The sequence below is a fragment of the Pteropus alecto genome, unplaced genomic scaffold, assembly GCF_000325575.1.
Source record: "Pteropus alecto unplaced genomic scaffold, ASM32557v1 scaffold61, whole genome shotgun sequence".
NCBI classification, from domain to species: Eukaryota; Metazoa; Chordata; class Mammalia; order Chiroptera; family Pteropodidae; genus Pteropus; species Pteropus alecto.
Genome location: NW_006434835.1, coordinates 14,577,011 through 14,599,538, shown reverse-complemented (window position 1 = coordinate 14,599,538; position 22,528 = coordinate 14,577,011). Strand labels below are relative to the sequence as shown.

Here is a 22,528-nt window from a genome sequence, read left to right as displayed (position 1 = left end):
TTAAGTTCTTTCAAACTGTTCCTGCCAACAGTTCCATTTTAGCTTCTTCCATCACAGGAATAAGACCGATGCCTTCTGTGGCATCAATCACTGTTCCAGGTCCTGGACCGTGGTGTTTACTGTCCCCTTAGGCTCAGTGTGTGGAAGATCCCTCTCTCACTCTCCTTTCCTGGTCAGCCTCATGGCAGGGATCAGTTTCCTTAAGCTAGCACCAGGTATTGGGTAGCTCCTAAATCATGAGGGAAAAAGCGAAAGCCAAATACTTCAGCCTAAGGTGGGTTCCGTGGATATTACCGGTACTAATAAGCAGGGAGGAGTTCCCAGTCTACAAAGTCTGAGAAACCAAAGGTTAAATGATAGGCCTTCAGAGCCTTTAAAAGGCTAATAAGCACTGGTAATGTTGCTGGTTCCTGGTTCCAGGAAGAATAGATTTGGTTTAACCCTTTATTTCTCTTGCTACCAGAGATAATGAAAAAAAGAGTCACATTACACAGTCTCTGAACTATCTTCCATCCTTCTACTACTTAAAGGGTTCTTTGTTTTACATGCCACTTTTCTCCGCCCCACTCTTGTCACCAGCTAGATAGACTCCCCATTACTTGGCGGCGGGGGCTATTTTCCCCTTGCACCATGCAACGGACAGTGAGTGGTCACAAAATATATCCTGCTCCGCTAACTAACAAGCTTCTACACAAGAACCAAATAAGCAAGTGTGAATGTTTGAAGAACTGGTGATAATTGTTTTCTTTCTCAAATGACTTGGGAAAGTCTAAGTTCACAGAAACTGCTAAAGTACAACAAAAGCTCAAGTCCACATTTCAATCTGAATCCAAGAAGTGATTTAGGTAGGAACAAGAAATCTTAGCACTCATTTGTTCAAGAGATGCATATTAAGTGCTTACCTGTTCTAAAGGATGGACATACAGAAGTGAACGAAAACAAAGTCCTTGTTCTTATGAGGGTTCTATTTTAGTTGGAGACACAGACCATGAATAAATAGGTGTTAAGCACTAAAGAAGGGAAAAGAGGGACCAAGGGGTGGGAAATGATGTTGATTCATAATTTACGGTCAGGGAACTGTACTATGGTGACATTCAATATCTGTGTTTATCAAGGTGACATTTAAGGAGAGACCTGAAGTGTGAGAGAGCAAACCATGTGGCAACTGAGAGAAGGAACATTCCAGCAGAGGGATTTAAAAATGCAAAGGTCCTGAGTTTGCAATGTACTTGGCACATCTGAGGAACGAAGAATAAACAGAAGCCAGTGTGGCAGAGTGAGTGATGAGAATAGCAGATGAGGTCAGAGAAGCATCCAGGAGCAAGACTTAGTCGGGCTTTGTAGGCCGTATACTGTATGTTGAGAAAGCTGGAGAGTTCTGAGTAAAGGACTGACACACTGCCTCGTGCTTTAAAAGCATTGCTCTAGCTACCATGCAGAGATTAAACTGTAGTGGAACACGGGGGTTAGCAGAGAGACAGGAGGCTACTGCTCTGGTCCAGGAAAAAGATGATAGTGGCTTCTACTGAAGTGTCCAAGTGGGATGGGTAAAAAGTGAGAGCTGCTAAGAAGCTGATATGATTTGCTGATGGAATGTTTCATGTGGGATGTAAAAAAGAGAAAAGGTTTTCTTCTGAATAACTGGAAAAATGAAGGAGTTTTCTGAGGTGGGGAAAAGTAGAAGAGGAGCATGTTTTGGGGAGAATATCACTTTAGTTTTTGTCATGTTTGGTTTGAGATGCCAAACATGAAGTGGAGATGTTGATCAGGCAGTTGTGTATATGGTCTACTTCTCAGGGGAGAAGTCTGGGCTGGAGATTGAAATTTGGGAGTCATAGCACAGAAACAGGCATTTATAGCAGTAAGACTGGACGACATAACCGAGGGAAGGCATAGAAATGGGGAAGAGGTCCTAGAAGAAGCAATGAGGTCCTCAAATGGAGGTTGGGGAGAGGAGGAAGATCCAGCAAAGTAAACAGAGAACAAGAGAGTTGGCTTTCTCAAGAAAGTTGTTCAAAAAAGAAATAGCTTCAAGAAAAAATAAATGCTCAAAGATGTCAAATGCTACAGATGATCACTGCATTTGGCATGTAAGAGACATTAATGACCTTGACAAGAGTACTTCTGGTGGAGTGGTAGAGATGAAAATCTGACTGGTTCAACAAGGAATGGGAGGAGAGGAAGTGAAGAGTATAGTCTTTTAAAAAATTTAATTGTAAAGGGGAGCACACCTGTCAGCATGACTGTGTTTTTTTTTCAAGTTACATTTAAATGTCTAAGCGTAGATATGGAGCAAGAATTTGATTGGATTTCATTAAGGAGCATTTTGCTAGGCACAAGTACAAGGAGACCTGAGCAGGGAGCTGAGAGTGCCGGTAAGGGAATAATTATAATGACAAACTGTGAATCTAAAGTGGGTTTAGGAAGCTGGGATTAGAACCATTAGGAGACTAAATTCTTCTTGCATGTTATATAGACAGTTCCATTTCTACCTAATTTGTATGCAGTCTGCACTGAGAGCGACATATTCTAACAGGAAGGAAGGTTTCCTCTCTCACCTTTCAGTGAACTTTAAGAGAATATGGTCTTAAGTTTTCAATTTTAACTGCCTTACTTATTATGTTGTCAGATCAAACGGCTTCCCTGTCATTAGAACCAAGACACAACCAAATTAAAACCATTATAAAGCTCAAATGATGTGTGAAAAGTTCAGCAGTCAGGATTTGGGAGAAAAAATGACTTTAGTGAGATAATTTTAAGCAAAACAGCCAAATGAGACAGACTACTGAAAATCTAGATTCAAAGAGCTGGGTAAAGCAGAATGACCCAAGAAGCCTTAAAACCTTTACTGTTCCTATGAAATCTTTAAAACATACTGAGAAGAGTGAAACCTATTTAAATTCAGCTCTGCTGAATTCTAACATTTTGCCAATCCTACTTCAGATTTTTTAAGTGTTTTTTTATAGAGAAATATTTTTTAAAAAGTACTCATTTCTACATTTGTCCTACGGAAGCTCTGTTACTCATGAAAGTTGATCATATTCTTCAGGTGTGCGGGGGGTGGGACAAAAAGGTTGGGGGCCACCAGACCGCTTCTCTCGACTGTAAACACATAAATTTGCCTTGAAAATTACTTAAAGGATTTAAAAATCATTATTTTTCTTTGTTGATAACATAAAATTCAGTTCTCTGAGTTTGCAAATGGCAGTAGCCAATAATCTGTTTAGATTGTGAAGGAATGGCTGTTCTTACGTGCCGCAGAGTAACAGGGATGCCCATACATAAAAACTGCCTCCTTACTTGTTGTTTCCCATTGCCCCCTGCTGCCAGGCCTTCATGTCTGGTGACTGGTACCCAGACGCAGGCGGAGTCTGCTGGAGCAGAGAGGTCTGAGGAGGAGGGATTGGCATTGGCACCATGGAGTTCCCAGGGCTCAAAGACGGAGCAAAGTTGGCCTCGCCTTGAGGAACCATTCCTGCAAATTGATACAAATTTATTTATGTGAATACACTGTAAATTTATTAACTCTATAAAAGAAAAAATAAAGATCCGTCATTATAGATTTAGAAATATCCTAATCAACAGAGTAGGGAAACAATTTCTGTCTCTTAAAAGTAAAGCAGGAAATTTCACTATAAACAAGAGAGATGAATAAACATATAAAATACGTTTGGGAAGAATGATTTCCATTCTAAGATGTTGATTTGGGTACCAAAATTATATATTATTTTTTTCTGTTCTATTTTGCTTACACGAATTAAGCATTAAAAATATACATGAACACACATGACAGGTTACTTGTGTAATAAGTTGAAAAGGGAAAAAAAAAACCCCACGTGTGAAATGAAATATGAGTTTTGTTGGCCACTCCTCCTTAGTCATCTTTGTGGGCTCTTCTTCCCTTCCCTGTCTTTTTTTTAAGCTTTATTGAGATATAATCTACATAGCATAATATTCACTCACTGAACTGCACAATTCAATGATTTTTAGTAAATTTATCGAGTTGTGCAACCATCGCCACAACCCAGTTTAGACATTTTCATCACCTCTGTATTCCCTGTACCTGTCTGTAGTCAACACCCATCCTACCTTAGCCTTAGGCAACCACTAATCTACTTTGTCTTTACAGATTTGCCCTTTTTTGGAAATTATATATAAATGTAATCATATGAGGTGTTTTGTGTTTGGCTTCCTTCACTTAGCATACTTTTTTGAGGTTCAATCATTCTGTAGCATTTATCAGTAGTTTGTTCCTATTCATTCAGGATAGTTAATGGTTTAACTATCGAAAATCAACTGAACGTAAAAGTCACTCATTCTGTTGCAGTGCTCTGTATTGCATGTCTATACTTATCCCAATACTACACTGTCTTGATTGTTATAACTTTATTTTTGAAACTAGTAGTCATCCCATTCATATAATTTTTTTGTCTCAGACACGTAGTTTTCGTCTCTAGAAGTTTGATTTGGATTTTTAAAATATCTTACATACTTTTACTTAACATGTTCAGACTTTCTTCTACCTTCTTGAACATATGGAATAAATGTATAATTTATAATTGTCTTAACATCCCTGTCTACTAATTCTATCATTTGTGTAATTTCTGGATTGGTTTTGTTGAACTGATTTTTCTCCTCATTATTGGTTCTATTTTCCTGCTTCTTTGCTTGCCTGGTAACTTAAAAATGATATCATACCTTGTGACTTTTAGTTAGGTTCTCAATTTAAAAAATTTTAAAAATATTTTTGACATTTGTCTGGGTTATGGTTATGTTACATGGTAACAGTTTAATTCTTTTTGAGTCTTGTGCCCAAAGAGACAAGAGAAGGGTTGTATTGCCCATTACTGAGGCAAAACCCTTCTGAGAATTCTGCCTAATACTCCATGAATTAAGAGTTTTCTATTCTGGCTGGTGGGAAGAGGGACTGGCTCTGTGTGAACTTCGAAGACTATTCCCTCTACTCTTTTCAGGTGTTCTTCTCTGGCCTTGGTTTGTGTATGTATACACACACACCCCCACCCCTCAGCTGAAGACCTAAGTGAGACCCTGTGCATATCCTTGTAGTTCTCTCTCTGTGACTCCCTCTTCTCTGGGACTGTGCCCTGAGGCTTCTAGCTGCCTTGGCTTTCCCAGACTCCCAGCTCATCTTGGGAAACCACCTGCTCCTGGTAGATGCCCCCTCCTGCTGCACAGTCTGGGCAATTTTGAGAACTGCTGTTTCAAAATTGATTTTTTTGTTTGTTTGATATTTTTGTTTGTTTGTTTGATTTTTTTGTCCTTTGATTTTTTTGTTTGTTTGTTTCAGATAGGAGAATAAATCTAGTCCCCATTACTCCATCTTGGCAAAAAATTGAGCTTATAACAATTTAAAAAAGTAAAAATGGGTCCTTTTATGATTTGTTATGTTAGCATTTTGTATTCTTTTTTGTTTTTTTTTTCCTGAAAAATACATTTCCAGTTAAATGCTTTTGAGAAAGTTATAAAGGTGCAAGAAAAAAAGAATTTTATAATTTGATTACCCATAATTTAGTATAATTCCTTCAAATCTTCCTCTATAAAATATTTCATAATTTTGTTGCTTCTTTCCCTTATCATTATATCATATGCATGTTTCCATGTCCTTGATGTCTCTTTGTAAACATAATTGTACATGCCAGTACAATATTGTATTATCATTGCTGATACAATGACTTTTCTCTTTTTTTGGCTTGGTTAATCTGGTCAGAGATGTAATTTATTCACTTTTGTTTTTTTATAGACAATTTTAAATTTTATGTGAAAGTTGAGCCAACTATATAGACTGTATACAGTTTTTTTTCTTTTACTAAATGTTTACACCTTTTTTAAAAATAAAGATTATGTAAAGCTACATACTTTCTCTTTGATGCTTCCTCCATATATAATTTAATCTCTGGTTAATAATTTTGACATAGAATATATAAAGGAAAAAATTTTTCCCATTTATGACTCTACGGGGTGGGTTTTTTCCCCATCGTCTTCACTATCTTCATATATGTTAACTGTCTTTGCATTAATTCTATATTTTAAATTTCAACTATTTTGGTTGTGATTCTTAAAAAATACTTGTCTGTCCCTAATCCGTTTTTAATCTTATTTGTGAAGAAATAATTTCTTTCAGAAAAAACATCTATGAGAGGGGGAAAACATACTTATCACATTTTGGATATTACTCTGTGAGGGTCAAGTAAAAAATAAATGAGACTCCAAGTACGGCGGCACGCTTTTTGACACTTCTTTCTGGCCTTATGTCACATTTTAACTGCCCATGTTTTCCTTATCTGATGATCTAATTTTAGTAGAAAGAATCAGCCTGTCAATAATGAATTGGAGTGGAAGTTACAGTTTTAGTACAGTCCTGCCACCACACTGAACCTTGTACTCCTTGAATCAGACAACCTAGTTTAAAGTCTACAATTCCATCTTTGCCTAGACCATACAAATTCTCCTTGCTGGACCATGAACAACCTCACAGACATTTGGCAGCAGCAACGAGAATCAAGATTCAACCTCCCATTCTTTTACGTCTGCAAAGTCTCACTGTGCTAAGCACTTGCGAAAAAAAAAGGTTAAAAAATCACACTTAGCTCACTCACGGAATTTGCTGTTTAAAAAGAAAGGCAGCTAGGTTAACAAGTGGCTCTAAGACAGCGTGGTAAGTGCTCATAATTGGGAGTGTCGGCAGGGAAGGCTTCCCAGAGGAGATACCTTTGAGGGGAGAAAGGAACAGAGATGAGACAGGTGAGGGAAGGATATTTTAGACAGAGGGTTCAGGATGTACAAAGGCCTAGGAGTAAAACAGAGCAACATATGGCCTCTTCCTGGAACTTGAGAAGTTTGTTATAACTGGAACACTGAGACATGGAGGGAAGGGCAAGTGGAGTTGATGAGTCTAGCTTTGGACAAGTTGAGTTTGGGTTGTTGGTGGAAAATTCAAGTATGTCTGTCCAGCAGGCAGTGGTACACGCAAGAGAGAGATCTGGTTAGAGATAGAGAACAGAGCCATTAGTTTGAAGAGGTCACTGAAGCCACAGGAGTTGATAAGATCACTGAGGAGGAATAGGTGGAGTAGCATTTTACTGTGCAGTTCACAGAAAAGGGGGCTCTGGATGGGTTTCAAAGAATTCACGAAGTGGGTACAAAATTTTAAAAAAATCCCCCATATTTACTTTGAATACTGTCTTAGTATAAAACAAATTTTAAATGTCTAATTCTGTTCTAGTGCACTTATCTTCACAGCATAATCCAGAAAAATTCTGTTTTCAGAAATAAAAGAAAGCATTCTCTGTAACAGTTTACCTACATGTTCTTTCATCTATTTTGGGCCGATGTTAAGCTGAAGATGCCAAAGCAAACTTTTTATGCAAAGGGCCAGACAGTAAATATTTTTGGTTTTGCAGGCTCTAAGGTTTCTGCAACAACTACTCAATTCTGTTGTGTGAAATCAGCCATAAACAATGTGTAAGCTAATGAGAATGGCTGTGTTCCAATAAAACTTTATTTATAAAAACAAGTTGTGGCTTTTTTTTTTTTTTTGAGAAGGCTTGCTTTGAAAAGGTTAGAACTATTCCAGAACTTGAATTTGTACCAACACAAAACCTGGTCTTGAAGCCTCCTAGCAGGCTGCTGATCATATCAAAGCAAGTTTATAACTTAGAGCAGTGGAAGAAATTAAAACATTTCCTCTTTAATTGTTCTTATGCTTTCCAGAAAAACTAAGAACCTTCTATTATTTTGAAGCAGTTCATGGAAGAACTGAAAGCTCTGACATTTCATTTCAGTCTGCACCTGGACGAAGTTAGTACTCTCTCCTGTGTACACACCTTCTGGGTTTTGTTTGTAGTGTGACTGCTGGCTTTATCAAAGAAAAATGCTTATTTTGTGGAAAGTATTTTTGGTTAATCAAAAGTTTGGCTGGAAGAAAAATCCAGGTACCAGATAAAGCAGCTATGATGAGTGGCAACACATCTGGTTATGCTGCCTGCCTGGTAAAGAAGGAAAGTCTACCCACTCGCCACCTCAATTACTGTGTTCTATATACTGACATGCAATAGATCAAAGACTGGACCCACAACCCTGAAAGAAATCTTGTCAACTTCATTGGAACCAGGGCTTTCCAGGTGGCTTTGTCAAGGAACGAGAGCAGGAAAGGAAGTTTCCAGAGAAGAGGTTGTAAACAGCGTGACTGAAAATTGACTGAAAATTTTTATTTTTATAAGAGAAAGAAATCCTTGGAGAATTTATTAATTTTTGGTTTACTTATAGTTAGTATTTCCCCACCAATGAATGAGATAAATCTTTTGATTCAAGGATATGAAATTCATATCATGAGTGCTAAGAATCTATTTGCTGTTTAGGCTAAGTTGCCATTTTGGAAGAGGAATGGGGACACAGATAACTACAGAAGTCTTCCAACGTTGAAGGGAGTACTTCTGCAGGAGAAAGTGAAAGAGCCTTGTCAAATTCTTTGTATACATAAATCTTAAGAAATAAAACTCTTCTGAAGGCCATTCCTGTTTATATAATCTTATAATTAAAAATATGGATTTATAATCCTTTCATCGCCCACACAGATAGTGTCAGAGATATAAACCAGCCAAAGATGACTTCATTGTCTCGAGGACAAAGGAACTGATGTGGCATAATTTTTATTAAAAGGTCTTAAAGAATTCTGATGTTCTCTGACACAAGTCTCCCTAGATAGTTAATTTAGTAGTCAAAGTATTCTAGCACTTGCTGCCATAAGAATGAAAAGTCTAAATTGATTTGGCTGTCAAAGTTGATAAGCACATTGCCACGTCAAAAATCTCTATATAACTTCACCATTTTTTCAAGTCAAACAGCAGCCTTCTCTTAAAACCTAAAATTCATTTTTAAGCAGCCTTAAAATTTACTTTTTCTTTCACTTATAAAATTCAGGGATTTATTTCAATTTTTTTTCAGGAATTTGCCATTAATTTTGCATCAAAGTTTGATTAAACATGATGGATGCATCAAATGTACTTAATCAGTACCTATTAGAACCTCAAAGTGAAAGAGAAGTAAAAAAAGATATCGCCTAGGAAAAAGAATGGAACAGAGACAGTGCAAATGAAAGATTAAAAAAGACAAAAACCCTTTAGAAGCCAGAAAGCTGCCAAATATTGCAGGAATAGTTCACAACCTAAGCAGCTAAGAGTGGTGACATTAATGAGAAGTTTGAGATACTTTGTGAAGATTAATTGTCCTTATGTAAGCTATCAAACACAAAATCTCCAACATAATGAAAAAAACTGTATCCAAGCTTTGAGTTAATGTTCTTAAACCCACTGTCCGAAGTAGACTTTCATTAGATTCTTATAGGGCTCCATGAGAGAAAATGTACATACAGAACATTACAAATTTTAGTCAGACAGGTCCTTATAGACCCTCTAATTTAATAACCTTAGATATCTAAGAGAATAGCCTCAAACCACTCAGCCATTTAGTGTCACTGAACTGAAACACACGGAAAGAGAGGCCTACATGCAGGACTTGTAAAAGCGACACAGTCGTGGCCCTCGTACCTGATCCTGGGTACTGGAACACAGTCTGCTGCATCTGAGGATTGATCCCAGTGCCAAACTGTCCTCCCAGGTTTCCCGTCATGCCTCTGTTCACCATGCTGTTGCGGCTGGCCAGTGCTGCCTCAGGATTTGCTGCCAGTTGTGAAAATGGGCTGGTAGAAGCAGGTGGGGTTCCTGGATTTGTACCATAGTTTGGTGGGTAGGGGAATTGCTGCGAGGCACCCTGAGGAAGACGGGGATTCCCCATTTGAACTGGCAGTCCAGATGAGGGAGGGAGGTTGTTCCCAAAGCTTTGTTGCCTCATGAGCATGGCTCTTTGCTGCTGTATTAGCTGCCTCTGTCGGTGCTGTTGACTGTATAACTCCCGCTGGCGCTGTGCCAACATTTGGGCATTCAGGGGTGGCTGCAAAGGAGGAAAAATGCCTCACTTATTAGTATTATTATAATTGCTACCTATCTTGGAAAGCTTACAAGATAAAGCCTAGTAGCTTGGGGCAACAAAATAGGTAGCAATTATCAGTGTACAAAGGAAAATAAAACAGAAAAGGAACAAAAACCTCTTAAGTAATTATCACAGGGGAGAAACTGAATTAAACACATTTTGTAGATCAAAGGTAGTTGAGAAACGCTAAAACAATGCCTGACCATTAAAATGCGTTAAATGCAAATTCTCAAAAGTCACACAGAACTGAGAAAAGTCAAAGAAAGTCTATATTGATTAGTATTATAACACAGGTCATGAAAACTGTTAAAAGAAACAAGAAAACCATAAAGAAGAGAAAGAAAATGTGCTTGGTGACTTCTATCTTATCTGACATTAGGTTGTTAGGAGACTTCCTTTTCCAAAAAATTTACTGTTTCTAATACAGAGAAATTCAGTTTCCCCCTTTTCTAACTTACATCATCTTACTTAAATGAATAAAATGTGATTACAGGTGATTTTAATTATTTTCATATATACTTTTCTGTATTTTCTAAATTATCTATAATAAACATATTATCTTTACAGTTAGAAAAACCTACAAATACCATTAAAAAGGAAAAATCAGAAATCCAGGATACAATGCTAAATAAATTATTGCTTAAAAAGAAAATAACTAATTAGAAGTAAAATCATAAACAAATAAATGGGAACCAGCATTTTTTATATCACTGCTGTAGTTACAAGACTACTCTAGACATTAGAATAAGTATTTTAATAGCTATAAGATTATGAAGAAAAAAGTGGTAAAATTAGGTTGAAATCGCTTTTTGGTTTAATTTGCAAAGCAATATGGCATGTCAGTAAAGCCTTCCTCAGAAAATGTCAATTTAATCAGATTGAGGATCAGATTAAAGCAATGGCTCCATTAAAATTAAACATGTCAACTAGATATAGTCCAATCTAGAAGAAACTGTGACATATGACTTTCTGGTAGAAATCATCTTTATGTGAATTCCAAAAAAAAATGTCTTCTGTCCTTATAATCTAATTACCCTTGCATGAGCTAACCACTGAGATTTATGAGACAGAGAAACCCAAATCTGGATGAAGATGCCAGTATCTATTGCTTACCAGCAGTTTCTGTTAATATTTACCCTTATAGTTAGTGTTGGCTTTCTGTATTTGCCCCGAATCCATCCAGGTCCATTTTATGGAGAAAAGAAGAGTTTTGTTTGACTCCTCTCTAAAATTCCTCAGTTCCCCAACTTTTATGTAAACTTGGTTAAGGAAACAGGAAAAAAAGTGGTGGAAGCAAAAATGTTAAAGTATGTGCAGAAGTAGGGAGTGATTTCTAGATAATACTTAGAAGGCCACCCAGTTCGTTTTACGTTTAAAGTTCCAGTGGCTCTGGGTTCATATACAAGGGATGTTCAAATAAATAAAATATAGAAAATGCTGATGATCAGACAGAACAGAGAACATGAGATAGTTAATATAACTCAGCAATGTGACTGGGTTTGGATCAGGTTTCATTACCATTCACAAGTCTCATATCTTAGGCTTCTTATTACTGATACAATTTAGTACAACAGTAAGAGTTTTCTGCTTAGTCAGCTGTATCTAATAGCGATGGCAACAATAACAATAAAACAAAACAAAGAACCCTTGGCTTCTGATCAAATATCAGTAAGGAGTATCACAAGTTCATGATAAATTCATTCTAGAAGACAGCTACACTAATAAACACCATTAAAAGATCAGCTCACAGATCATTTCAAAGACACTCAAGTCAACACGGGTTGGGTTAGAAAAGTGCTAACAATGTCTGGTTTCCTCACATTACCTGGGGTGTAATTTGCTGCTGCATGCCTGATCTCATGTTGATACCAACAGGAGCATTTGCTGCAAATTGGTTCAAGATAGCTTGCCGATTTTGGTGTATCAACTAGAAAAAAACGACAAAATGAGATATCGTATTTCTACACACAAACATAGCACAGCCCTTATAGGTAACACATTTTTTCGTTACTAACAAGTTTTAGTAATCTAGATTTAATAAGATTATTTCCCATGTTTATTTGCCAAAGGTTGGTAATTCCTAACATCAAGTATTTCCTGCCTGCAGAACACTAAATATGGCAGATCACTTAAAAGTATAACACATACACATGTACAGATATGTATATACATAGCCATACATACTATACACATGTACATATATCCATGTGCATGTATCTATATGCATATATATTACACGTGTATGTATTCTACTTTTAAATGCTCTGCCATAAATGCTGTCATTAAATACACACATACATTTTACATATTTAAAATTTTTTTTAATACTTAGTTATTTCAGGTAAGTGCAATAATGGAAAGAAACAGCTCTAGATCATAAAACTATTGTGAGTAAAAAAGTAAGTATACAATATAGTATATTCTACAAAGGTCTGGAAGATAAATGGAAAAGCTGAGGTATTTCTCATTGGAGGGTACCTGTCTAATGGGTACATATTTGGGGGAAAATCTGATGTGATTCCATTAGCTGAAGAGAATTATGTAAGAAACAAATGGTCTGAGAAAATGGACTATTTATTTAACTGGAAGAAGTAATTACTTTAGACCAGCATTTCCCAAATTGGTGTTCTAAAGAACATTGTTCTGCAGGATATTAATAGATGTGCCGGAAAAATAGCACGCTGTGCTGTATTAAGTACTAGAAACGATGGGTTACGCAAGGTGAGACAGATTTCCTTACTGCAGTAACTCTATGAGCCTTTAACTGGCCAAAGCGCATTGTGAATCTCCACGAAGAGGATATACTATATAACTTATTTATCACAAACCTTTTTTTCTGACATTTAACTATTAACTCCTAGAGCAATCTTCTAAGGAAGACATTTTTGGATGTCATGATTAGGGAAAGGTTCCTACCAGCATGTGGTGGGTAGAGACCAGGGAGTCTACTGAACACCCTTCAGCACATGAGAAGCCTCCCATCCCCCCGCTAACAAGAATCGCCCAGCTCTAAAATGTTAATGGAGCCAAGGGTGAGAACTCTGACACAGCCACTGCATAAATTCTTATAAGAGAGTTTTTTGAAGAAGTCTATGCTTTCATCAGGCAGTTTTCATTGCCAGAAATCTAGAGGTGAAATCTGCTTCTCTGCAGTTTCTGCTCTTTGATCTTAGTTCAATTTTCTGGTTGCTTCTATTCCCTAATATATAAAAGATGATCAATAGTGGTTCTTATGGCAGATCCATACCTTTCTTCAGCACCCTACCACATAACGTATTGGGACTTGCCTAAGTATACCATATTTCTTTATCTCTTTCGATTGTTATTCTCTCTTCATATTATTCTTTTCTTGATAGTACGAAAACCATGTCCCTTGCTGGAGAAGGGGAAAATGAAACTAGAATAGAATAATTCTATTTTTTGTCAACCAGTGTTATACAATTTTCGATAAGCAGCAGGTCTACCCATTTTTTGCTGCTCTTGTCCAAAAATAGAACTTTACAAGTTCTTTATAGGTATTATGGAAATATTTCTTGAGTCTTTGCTTATTTGAGATGGAAGCAGACACTACACCTAAAGACTTTAACTCTGTATTTCTTTTTAATCACCAGCTCTTTCCGTCATTTTTGCCTTTTTAAAAAATCTCAACCAGGGCATCTATTCTAGTTTCCTACAGTGTTCTTCCTCCTCCTGTCCGCCAACTGGGGATTATTCACAACTATAGAGTCAAACTAAAAATCTTAAAATCTTTTTGCGCTTTGTGTACCATATTCTAGTTGATGGGATATACTTACAGTCAAGAAACCATGTTTTTAAAACTGATCTTAAGATCCATTAAAAAGAAAAAACTACGATGTAGATCTGAGTATATCCCTTTCTTTTCTTGAATCATCAGGTACTGTGTTAACTTCCTGACAATTAGATGCTTACATCTCCTGCGTTTGGCAAGAGGGAAGAAGGAAGAAGAGGATATGACCAACAAATAAACCGATGATATCAATCAAGTGAGGTAAGTGTATTAAAAACACCATGTTATGAATCTGATGTATTCTAGATACTAATCCTTTGTCTGTTATATGGGGTTGCAAATATCTTTCCTGAAATAACTTCCCTGAGTCTGTAGCTCGTCTTAAACCTTGTTTATGGTATCTGTTAACTTAAAAGTTTTACATTTTAATGTAAAAAATTTTAAGGGGCAATAGAGATCTTCTCATATTCACATTTAGGTCATTAAACCACCTAGAATTTATTTTTATGTATGGTATAAGGTAAGGATCGAATTTAATTTTTCCCCCTTTATGGACAGCCAAATGTACCAGCATTTATTACGCAGGCCATTCTTTCCCCAGTGACTGCCACCTCTGTCACTTATTAAGTTTCTATATACATCTGGGTGTGTCTCTGTGCTCTATTTTGTTCCAATCAGTAGAACTGTCTGTCTATCCCTATGCCAGTTCTACATTATTTTAATTTCTAAAACTTGGTTTTAAATCTTGGTATCCGGTAGGGTGAGTTCATCCTTATTCTTCTTTAAGACTGTATTCACGCTTCTAAAATAAATTTAGCATCTATTTGTCAAATTCCATGTTGAGATTCTGATTGGAATTCCACTGAATTTATAGATTAATTTCAGAATGACTGCCATCTTTATGATAGTCTTTCAATTCATAAGTATCCTTTATTTGGATTTTCTTTGTGACTTTCAATTATGGTTTATAATTTTCTAACTTTTGCATATGGTGACATATTTTGAAATTATATTCTCTAATTGGTTGTTGCTAATCAAAAGGCTTGTCGTTGATTTTTATTTCTTTTATTCAGAAACCTTGCTGAACTTATCTGTTAGTTCTAAGTTCTCTGTATATTCTCTCGGATTTTCTATGTGAGCAAGTCATATTATTTGCACATGATAATTTTGTTTCTTTCTCAGATTTGCTTTCTATATTTCAAAATTCTATATATTTCAAAACTTTTAGTATGATAAGATGGTATTCTTTTTTTCTGCTCTGATATGAACTTACTCAATTAAAATATACGACCTGTCATTTAATGGAATTTAAGGCAGGAGAAAGTACAGATGTTCCACAGTTCACCAATTTGATCCCAACTGTGAATTTACCTGTATAGCTTTAAACATATTTAAACCTCAGTTTCTTGGTTTTATCAGGTACTGTTATTGCCACCACACAGCCGTTTACTCTTCTCCTTTTCCTGGATGATAGAATAGGATTTTATTCAGCTAACTATCCCAAATCACATACCTCAAGGGATAATCTATAAGTACTGTAAGTCAATCCTTGCCAGCAATTGGTTAAGTATGTACATGTGACTTAGTCATGGCTAGGCAGATGTGAACACTTCTTCACTTTGAGGGGGTGGGATGGGAGAGAAAGAGGAGCAAGAGCCTTCTGAAGAAAGGCTCTGAGATGCAGAGGAAAGAGGCAGTCCCTTTTCCCCTGCTAGACAGTTTTGCTTGCAGGTCATATTTGTAACGATGGCAGCCCTTTTTCTAGTTGCCAAGGATTACACAGTAAAAAAATAGAAAGAACCTGGGTCCTTTATAACAACCTTGAATCTCTGAAGTAACCACATCTGGACCTGTCTCTATTTTGTATCATGTCAATATTTGAGTCAAAATATTTTTTTTTACTACTTTGAATTGATCTTTTTTCTTTCCTTGTTGCTGACAGCAACTTAAAACTGAGACACTGATTAAGAAAAGCTTTGGCCAGACCTTCTCACAGGGAGCCCTGAAGTGCAGGGGTCTCCAACCCCCGGGTCATGGACCAGTATAGGTCCATGGCCTGTTAGGAACCGGGCCGCATAGCAGGAGGTGAGTGGCCAGCGAGCAAGCGAGGCTTCATCTGTATTTGAAGCAGCTCCCCAGTGCTGGCATCACCGCCTCAGCTCCAACTCCAACTCAGATCATCAGTCATTAGACTCTCATAGGAGCACTGGTTCCTGGTGCCAAAAAGGTTGGGGACCGCTGCCTTAAGTAGACACACATGGAAGACTCTGAGCATCTGTAGTGCAAAAATCACTATGGACTGAGCACCCACTGATGAACAGAACTTATGGCCCAAAACCCAGAGAGTAGGTCTAGATAATATGGCTCCTTAGGTAGCAGAGTTACTGTCTTATAAGGCAGTATAAATTATTTTTGTGTACTGACATATCTGGAGGCTTAAAATATAGTGCGCCCAAATTTTGTTATTTCTCCCATTTGATGGATATTTCAGTCTGTTGGGCTACTAAGAACTCCAAGCTTTGGACATACTTCCATAATATTTAAAGGAAGCAATGAGAAGTCATGTTCAACTATTTACATCCTTATTTCATGTATATCCTTTGCATGGCTACTCTGCTGATCGGTTGCTTTAGGAGCAAATCAAAGTAAAAGCAAGTTTTTTTCTGAACTAAGTATGAATTATCATTTCATCTATTCACAAACCTGACCTAGATTGTTGTGCTGCCCTTGCTCACTAAACCTTTAACTTAGGCAGTTTTTACTGAACTATATCCTGCAAAAGGAGGAAATCAGCATAGCTACATTTTCCTGTACTTTTTTGGTTTAGCACTAAATCACTTAGTGCTGGCATTGTTACGTAACTTTTCAGGTATATATGTTCTGAATATCCCGAGCCGACTGTGACTTCTGAAAGCTGTCTGTACGTTTTATTCTTTGTATTCCTCACAGTACTTAATACAGTCCCCCTAAATACGTTTTATGAAAAATTAAGTACAGGAGAACTATTAAGCATTCTTTATTCTTATGCTCTCTATCTATGATGGATGAGTTATAACAAGAAGTAGTTTATCTTTAACTTAACTCAGAACATATTACTATTCCCCTTCTTTGTTGCTCGTTTCTTCCCCCTCTTCCCTTAATTCCTCTTTGAGTCCTTTATTTCACTCCAGCACTTAAAAAATGATTCCTTTCTTTGTTATTCTACCATTAAATTTTTTTTCCTGTTTTGTCTTTCCCTTTTTTTCTGCCTTTCATCATCTTTTTAAGTGATATAAAAGCACATTTCATATTATTTATTTATTGAATTTTATAGTATTATCTAGTTTTTATTAGGGCCACTACATGCCAGGTATTGTGTTATAAGCTTTACATGCATTATCTCATTTAATCACAACCACCTATGAGGTAAAGGAATTAGTTAATCGATTCTTTTTACAGAGGAAGAACCAAGATGAAAAACAAGAGGCTTTACAAGGGTAAATAATTTGCCTGTCAACTCACCTAAGCTAAGGTTAGAACTAGGATTTGAAACTAGAGCTAACTCTTATAACTATTATATCATACTGCCTTTCTAACTGATCTCCTTTTTCTTCTTTTCTGAATTAGTAAGGCACCAGGAAATGACATACTTAAAAAAAAAAATCTAAAGCAATATACACACATGGTTTGAAATAACAGAGAAGGATTAATAACAAGAAACAACTATCTATAGTCCTGGTCCCACTTCCCAGAGACGATACTTTTAACCAGTTGTTTTCCTGGTTTCTGGTGATTATCTCTATATTTGCTGCTTATACGATCTTAAATATTTATGTCACTATACCTGCTCATTAACTCACTCACAACTCTCAACACCCCCAAATTTTCCTTTCCTCCATCCTTCTAATATAACATCGTCACTAGGCTTTAATCACTCCAACTTCAAACAACATAAATAAACTTCATTTTCTGTTCCAACAATCATAGACAATATCTCTTGATACTTTTATCAATTAAGCTGTTTCTCTTATTAATTTAATAATTGTATAATGTTCATTTTAAATATTTTTTTATCTCAAAAAATAAAACTAAGTTGCTTTCAAAAGTAGGTCTCAAACTACTTTGTTATAAGCCAGCAGTTTTTAATTGAATGAGTGTGTCCTCTTTTCTTATCCTAGCAGACCAAGGATGGTGTTTGAGTCTTTCATAAAGGTCTGGGAATAGACTTGTCACCTTTATTGTAGCAACTGGGCTGTCTTATTACAAAAAGAACATATGTCTTTAAAAACTATCACGTGCTAAACAAGAGTACTCACCTGCTGCTGTCCCTGTAATCGCTGCTGAAGTTGAAGTCGAAGTTGGTTGGGTGCAGCTGGAGGTCTGTTTAGGGTTTGCCTGGGCTGCATGCCCATGCCAGGTGAAAAAGCACCTCGGGGAGGTGTTACTTGAACAGGCATAGTCCCCAGTGAAGGTTTTTGCCTGACCATGCCTTGGAAAGGGCTAGTGAGATTGGCAGTAGGTGAAGGAGAAGAATAAGGCTGGGAATACAGGTTGGGTCTTTCTTCCATCATCAAAGGTGGTGTTGCTTGTTGTGGCGGAAATCTCTCTGATAGTACATCTAATCCACCTCCCTGTTAGAAAATAAGCCAAACATTTTACAAATAAATTTCTGCCAGTAAATGACATACTTCTCTATATAATTCTGGATCTAAGGGCATGTTATCTCTAGAAAGTGTCTTCTAAACATATTCATTCATGCTGAATCCATGAAGCTCTCCGGAAGTTTACCACCCAAAAGAATCACCTCTGAAAGGCACTTCTGAAATGGAGTGCCAGATTAACTGAGATGTTTTAAAATCTCAGTAAAGAAATGAAAACACAGTTAAAATAGAGGCCTTAAATCAATGAAATGCAGCAAAAAGGTTTAAAAAGAACTTCACTGCAAAGCTTAAGAATCAACAAATTTTATATTTAATAGGTTACCACAGAATTAGATTCCTAAAGGAGGGGTCAGTCAGGCATTTTTCTATCTCAAATACAGAATTCATGTTTAATATTTGAAAAAAAATTTATAGCTGACCTAAGAGAATGCCACAGAGTTATGACTTTCAAACTTTTGACTATTACTCATTGTAAAAAATATAATTTAAGTTGTGACCTGCTGTGTGTGTGTACGTGGGTGCCTAAAAGAAGAGTTTCATGAAACATAACTTCCCCTTTTTAAGGGCTATACATTCTGATATTTTGTATTTTACACTATTTATTCCATTTAAAAAATGCGTGTCATGACATACTAAACTGATTTTTCAACCCCACAACCTGAAAAATACTAACCTGGAAGTTGAAATATCATGGAAAATATAGGATGAAGGCTAGCATGAATAAAGGATAAATTAAGTTCTAAAATAAGAAGTAATGATATAAATCTGGATTCTATTCTAAGGAGAGCTTCTAAGATTCTGTTCCACAGTGAAAGGCGAAGATTTTCTAATCTCAGACTTTCTAATTATTATTATTATGATATTTTCTGTTTAAAAATCCCATTAACTATTACATATTTTATTAACTTTCAAAAGGGTAAATTATAAAAAAGCTAAAGCATAGTGAGAACAATATTTAAAAATCTTGCTTAAAAATCATTTTCTAGCTTTTTGGGGATGAATCATTTAGATGATGCCAACTTTAGTAAATACCTGAACAAGTTTGTCAATTCCCAGAGCTCTGTCCAATTCAGCCAATTCAGTCTCATCCTTGCCGCTGAGGAAGGATACCAGCTGTTCAAGAAGAGCCTTCTCATCATTTCTTCCTTCTACTGTTGTCGGTGGACAGAGCAGCTCATCTAATTGTGAACTAATACACTGGCTGCAGAATCAAAAGATAAAGTTTAAGACTGTATAGCAAGTGATTATTCTATCTTAAGAATGCAAATACACACACACACTATACATATGCAAGTCTAGTTCTAGAAAATTCTCTGATACACTTAATGTGCAGAAATTTATGAACATATTTTTCATTCTTTTGTCCATTAACTTTGTTTATATTTTCTTTATGTTAGCTTACAGAAATAGCCTAAAAAATTAACCAAATGGTTAGGAAAGGGAAAAAAATTTTTAACAAAAGTAAAAAATAAAAATTAACTAAAAACTCAGAAAAAAATCACTTCGCCTATATTAGGATTTACTCTATTCATTCTATGGATGCCTTGAATTATTGATAATTGAACCATAATCAAAACAGTGCACATTTTATTACCTAACTTTCAAAGATGATCAAATCATACTGATAACATGACATGATTACCGTTTACAAAAGTACTCAAAATAGAAAAATGAAACATGCTCAGTGTTAAGCAAAAAAACAAAGTGTTGATTACACATATGTAGAAATACATAGCAGATCCAAGCTGATATAAAATAATGCATAAAACAGAAATATATAGAAATAACAGTAATACTACTAATATAAGTATAAGGATTCTTCTTCAGGGAAGGTAAATGGGAACACAGTTCATATGTTCACAGTTAAGGCTTTAAATCACACTCAGTACTATCTAGTTATCCTTTGGTTGCTATGTATGAGATGTATTCTGTTATGGAAATAGAGCTCCTTGTGCTGATTAGAAATTAAATTCTAATCAAGATGGGGCACTGAGTACATATAGAAAGTACCTCCCCTCCTTATACCCTCCTGCTCCAAACAAAGAGTAAAACTGGACAAAATAATTCTATAACTAAAAGCTCAAGAGCAGCATAATTGTTGTACTGAGGCCAAGTCATCCACAGGTGCCAGAAACGTTATATTAATCAATCAAAGCGAAGTAAGAAATGAAAAATAAACCAACAGCTGTACACTGTATCAATCTCTTGGTAATTACAATATATACTAGTCTTGAGGTCATGCAGTAAATAAATCAGTCTAACTCCGTGTCCTCCCCCATTTCTATTTTTTCATGATAATTCACTTCTGTTAACATCTCACAAAATACCAATGCAGACTGGAATCCAGTTTAGAAAAAGTAATTCTTTGTTGCATAAGTTGGAATGTGATACTTTATAAAATACAAAGTATATTACTCACTCTTCTGGTTTATTCTGATTTACAGCTGTCACTGCATTATTTGCCCATGGAATCTGATCACCTGTTCCTGGTTGTCCAAATTGGTTATCAATTGCTTCCAATTCCAGCTCAGGTAATCCTGATTAATGAAGAAAAGGTAAGAAGTCAGTGGCACAGGGTAAGATAAAATGACAATGTTTTTCTGAAGTAATATATAGTACAGTAGAGATTTCAATCATAAAATATTACTTCAATGATACAAAGGTCACTTATTCAGAAACTTAAACTATCTACAATGTGGCCACATAACAACAAGTAAATGACAAAATAAGAAAAGGTCTGTGAATCAAAGAAAATCTGATGTTAAAAGGTTTGTACATGAATTGATGTACCATAGGAGAATCACTCCAGACACTATCAAAAATTAAAGATATAACAATTTTGGTTAATTGTTTTTTCAGTCTACAGTACATTAGAATAAGTAGGAACAATGTTATTATCATGAAATGAGAGCTTAAAGCAAAAGATAAAACGTGTTGTATAAAAGGTAGAACAGAAACTAAAGGGCATAGCAGTCTAGGATCATTTAGGAAATGGACAAAGCTCTACAGTTGTTCATCTAAAAATATAACAGCATATTTATGCCTTACTGTTAAAGTGTACAGCTGAAACTTATTGGATTTCGTTAACCAATGTCACCATAAAATAAATAAATTTTAAAAAATAAAAATATAAAAACATAACAGTATAGTAACAGTATAATAATTGCTGCTTATAATGACAAATGAAAAAAGAGGTTGAATTATGTTTTGTAATGGAAGAAAACAGTATATGCATTTTTATGCCTTACTGTTAAAGTGTACAGCTGAAACTTATTGGATTTCGTTAACCAATGTCACCATAAAATAAATAAATTTTAAAAAATAAAAATATAAAAACATAACAGTATAGTAACAGTATAATAATTGCTGCTTATAATGACAAATGAAAAAAGAGGTTGAATTATGTTTTGTAATGGAAGAAAACAGTATATGCATTTTAGAAAGTTTTTGTGTGGGAATTTTTTTGGAAAGTTTTGATTATTTCTGTACTATTTATATTAGAAAAAATGTAACCTAAATTCTAGAAATTTAGAAACATAAATTATGGTATAGATATTTACCATGTATTACTAAATGAAAAAGAAAAAAGCATAACCCAATCCATTGTGTTCAGGGTAATTCTATTTTTAAAACTATTTCATATATATTAACAGAAAAAAATTCTGGTAGGTTAAATATCCTTGGTAGATTTTTAGGTAGTGAGAAAAAGGATTACTTTTATTTTCCTTTAAGGGTTCTAATAATAACTTATAATTTCTAAAATGAACATATATTAATTAATCGTTATTATATGATTCATATGTTGAAGTCCTAACCCCCAGTACCTCAGAATGTGACTGTGTTTAGAGATGATTAAGTTAAAATAGGGTCATTAGGGTAGGCTCTATGACTGCTATTCTTATAAGAGATTAGGACACAAACAACACAGAGGGATGACCATGAGGACACAGCTAGAAGGCAGCCATCTGTAAACCAGTGAGAGTCCTCAGAGAAAACCAAACCTGCCAACATCCTAACCTTTACTTATAGCCTCTTGAACTATGAGGAAATAAATTTGTTGTTTAAACTGCCTGGTCTGTGTTATTTTGTTTTGGCAACCTGAGAACACATTTTTTTTTTTTTTAAATTAAGG

General features: G+C 35.6%; 1 protein-coding gene across 8 annotated transcripts in view; it reads right to left on the bottom strand.

Annotated features, from left to right (window-relative positions):
- The window catches only part of NCOA1 (nuclear receptor coactivator 1), a 148,590-nt gene that overhangs the window by 12,073 nt on the left and 113,989 nt on the right, over positions 1-22,528 (bottom strand). For all 8 annotated transcript variants that reach the window (XM_015588218.2, XM_015588219.2, XM_006910276.3 and 5 more), the window contains 6 exons: positions 20,816-20,933; positions 19,429-19,597; positions 18,052-18,366; positions 11,834-11,935; positions 9,567-9,969; positions 3,301-3,475 (listed from right to left, as the gene is read on the bottom strand). In XM_015588218.2, the coding sequence (XP_015443704.1) occupies positions 3,301-3,475; positions 9,567-9,969; positions 11,834-11,935; positions 18,052-18,366; positions 19,429-19,597; positions 20,816-20,933 (1,282 nt within the window). The remainder of the gene's footprint in view (positions 1-3,300; positions 3,476-9,566; positions 9,970-11,833; positions 11,936-18,051; positions 18,367-19,428; positions 19,598-20,815; positions 20,934-22,528) is intronic.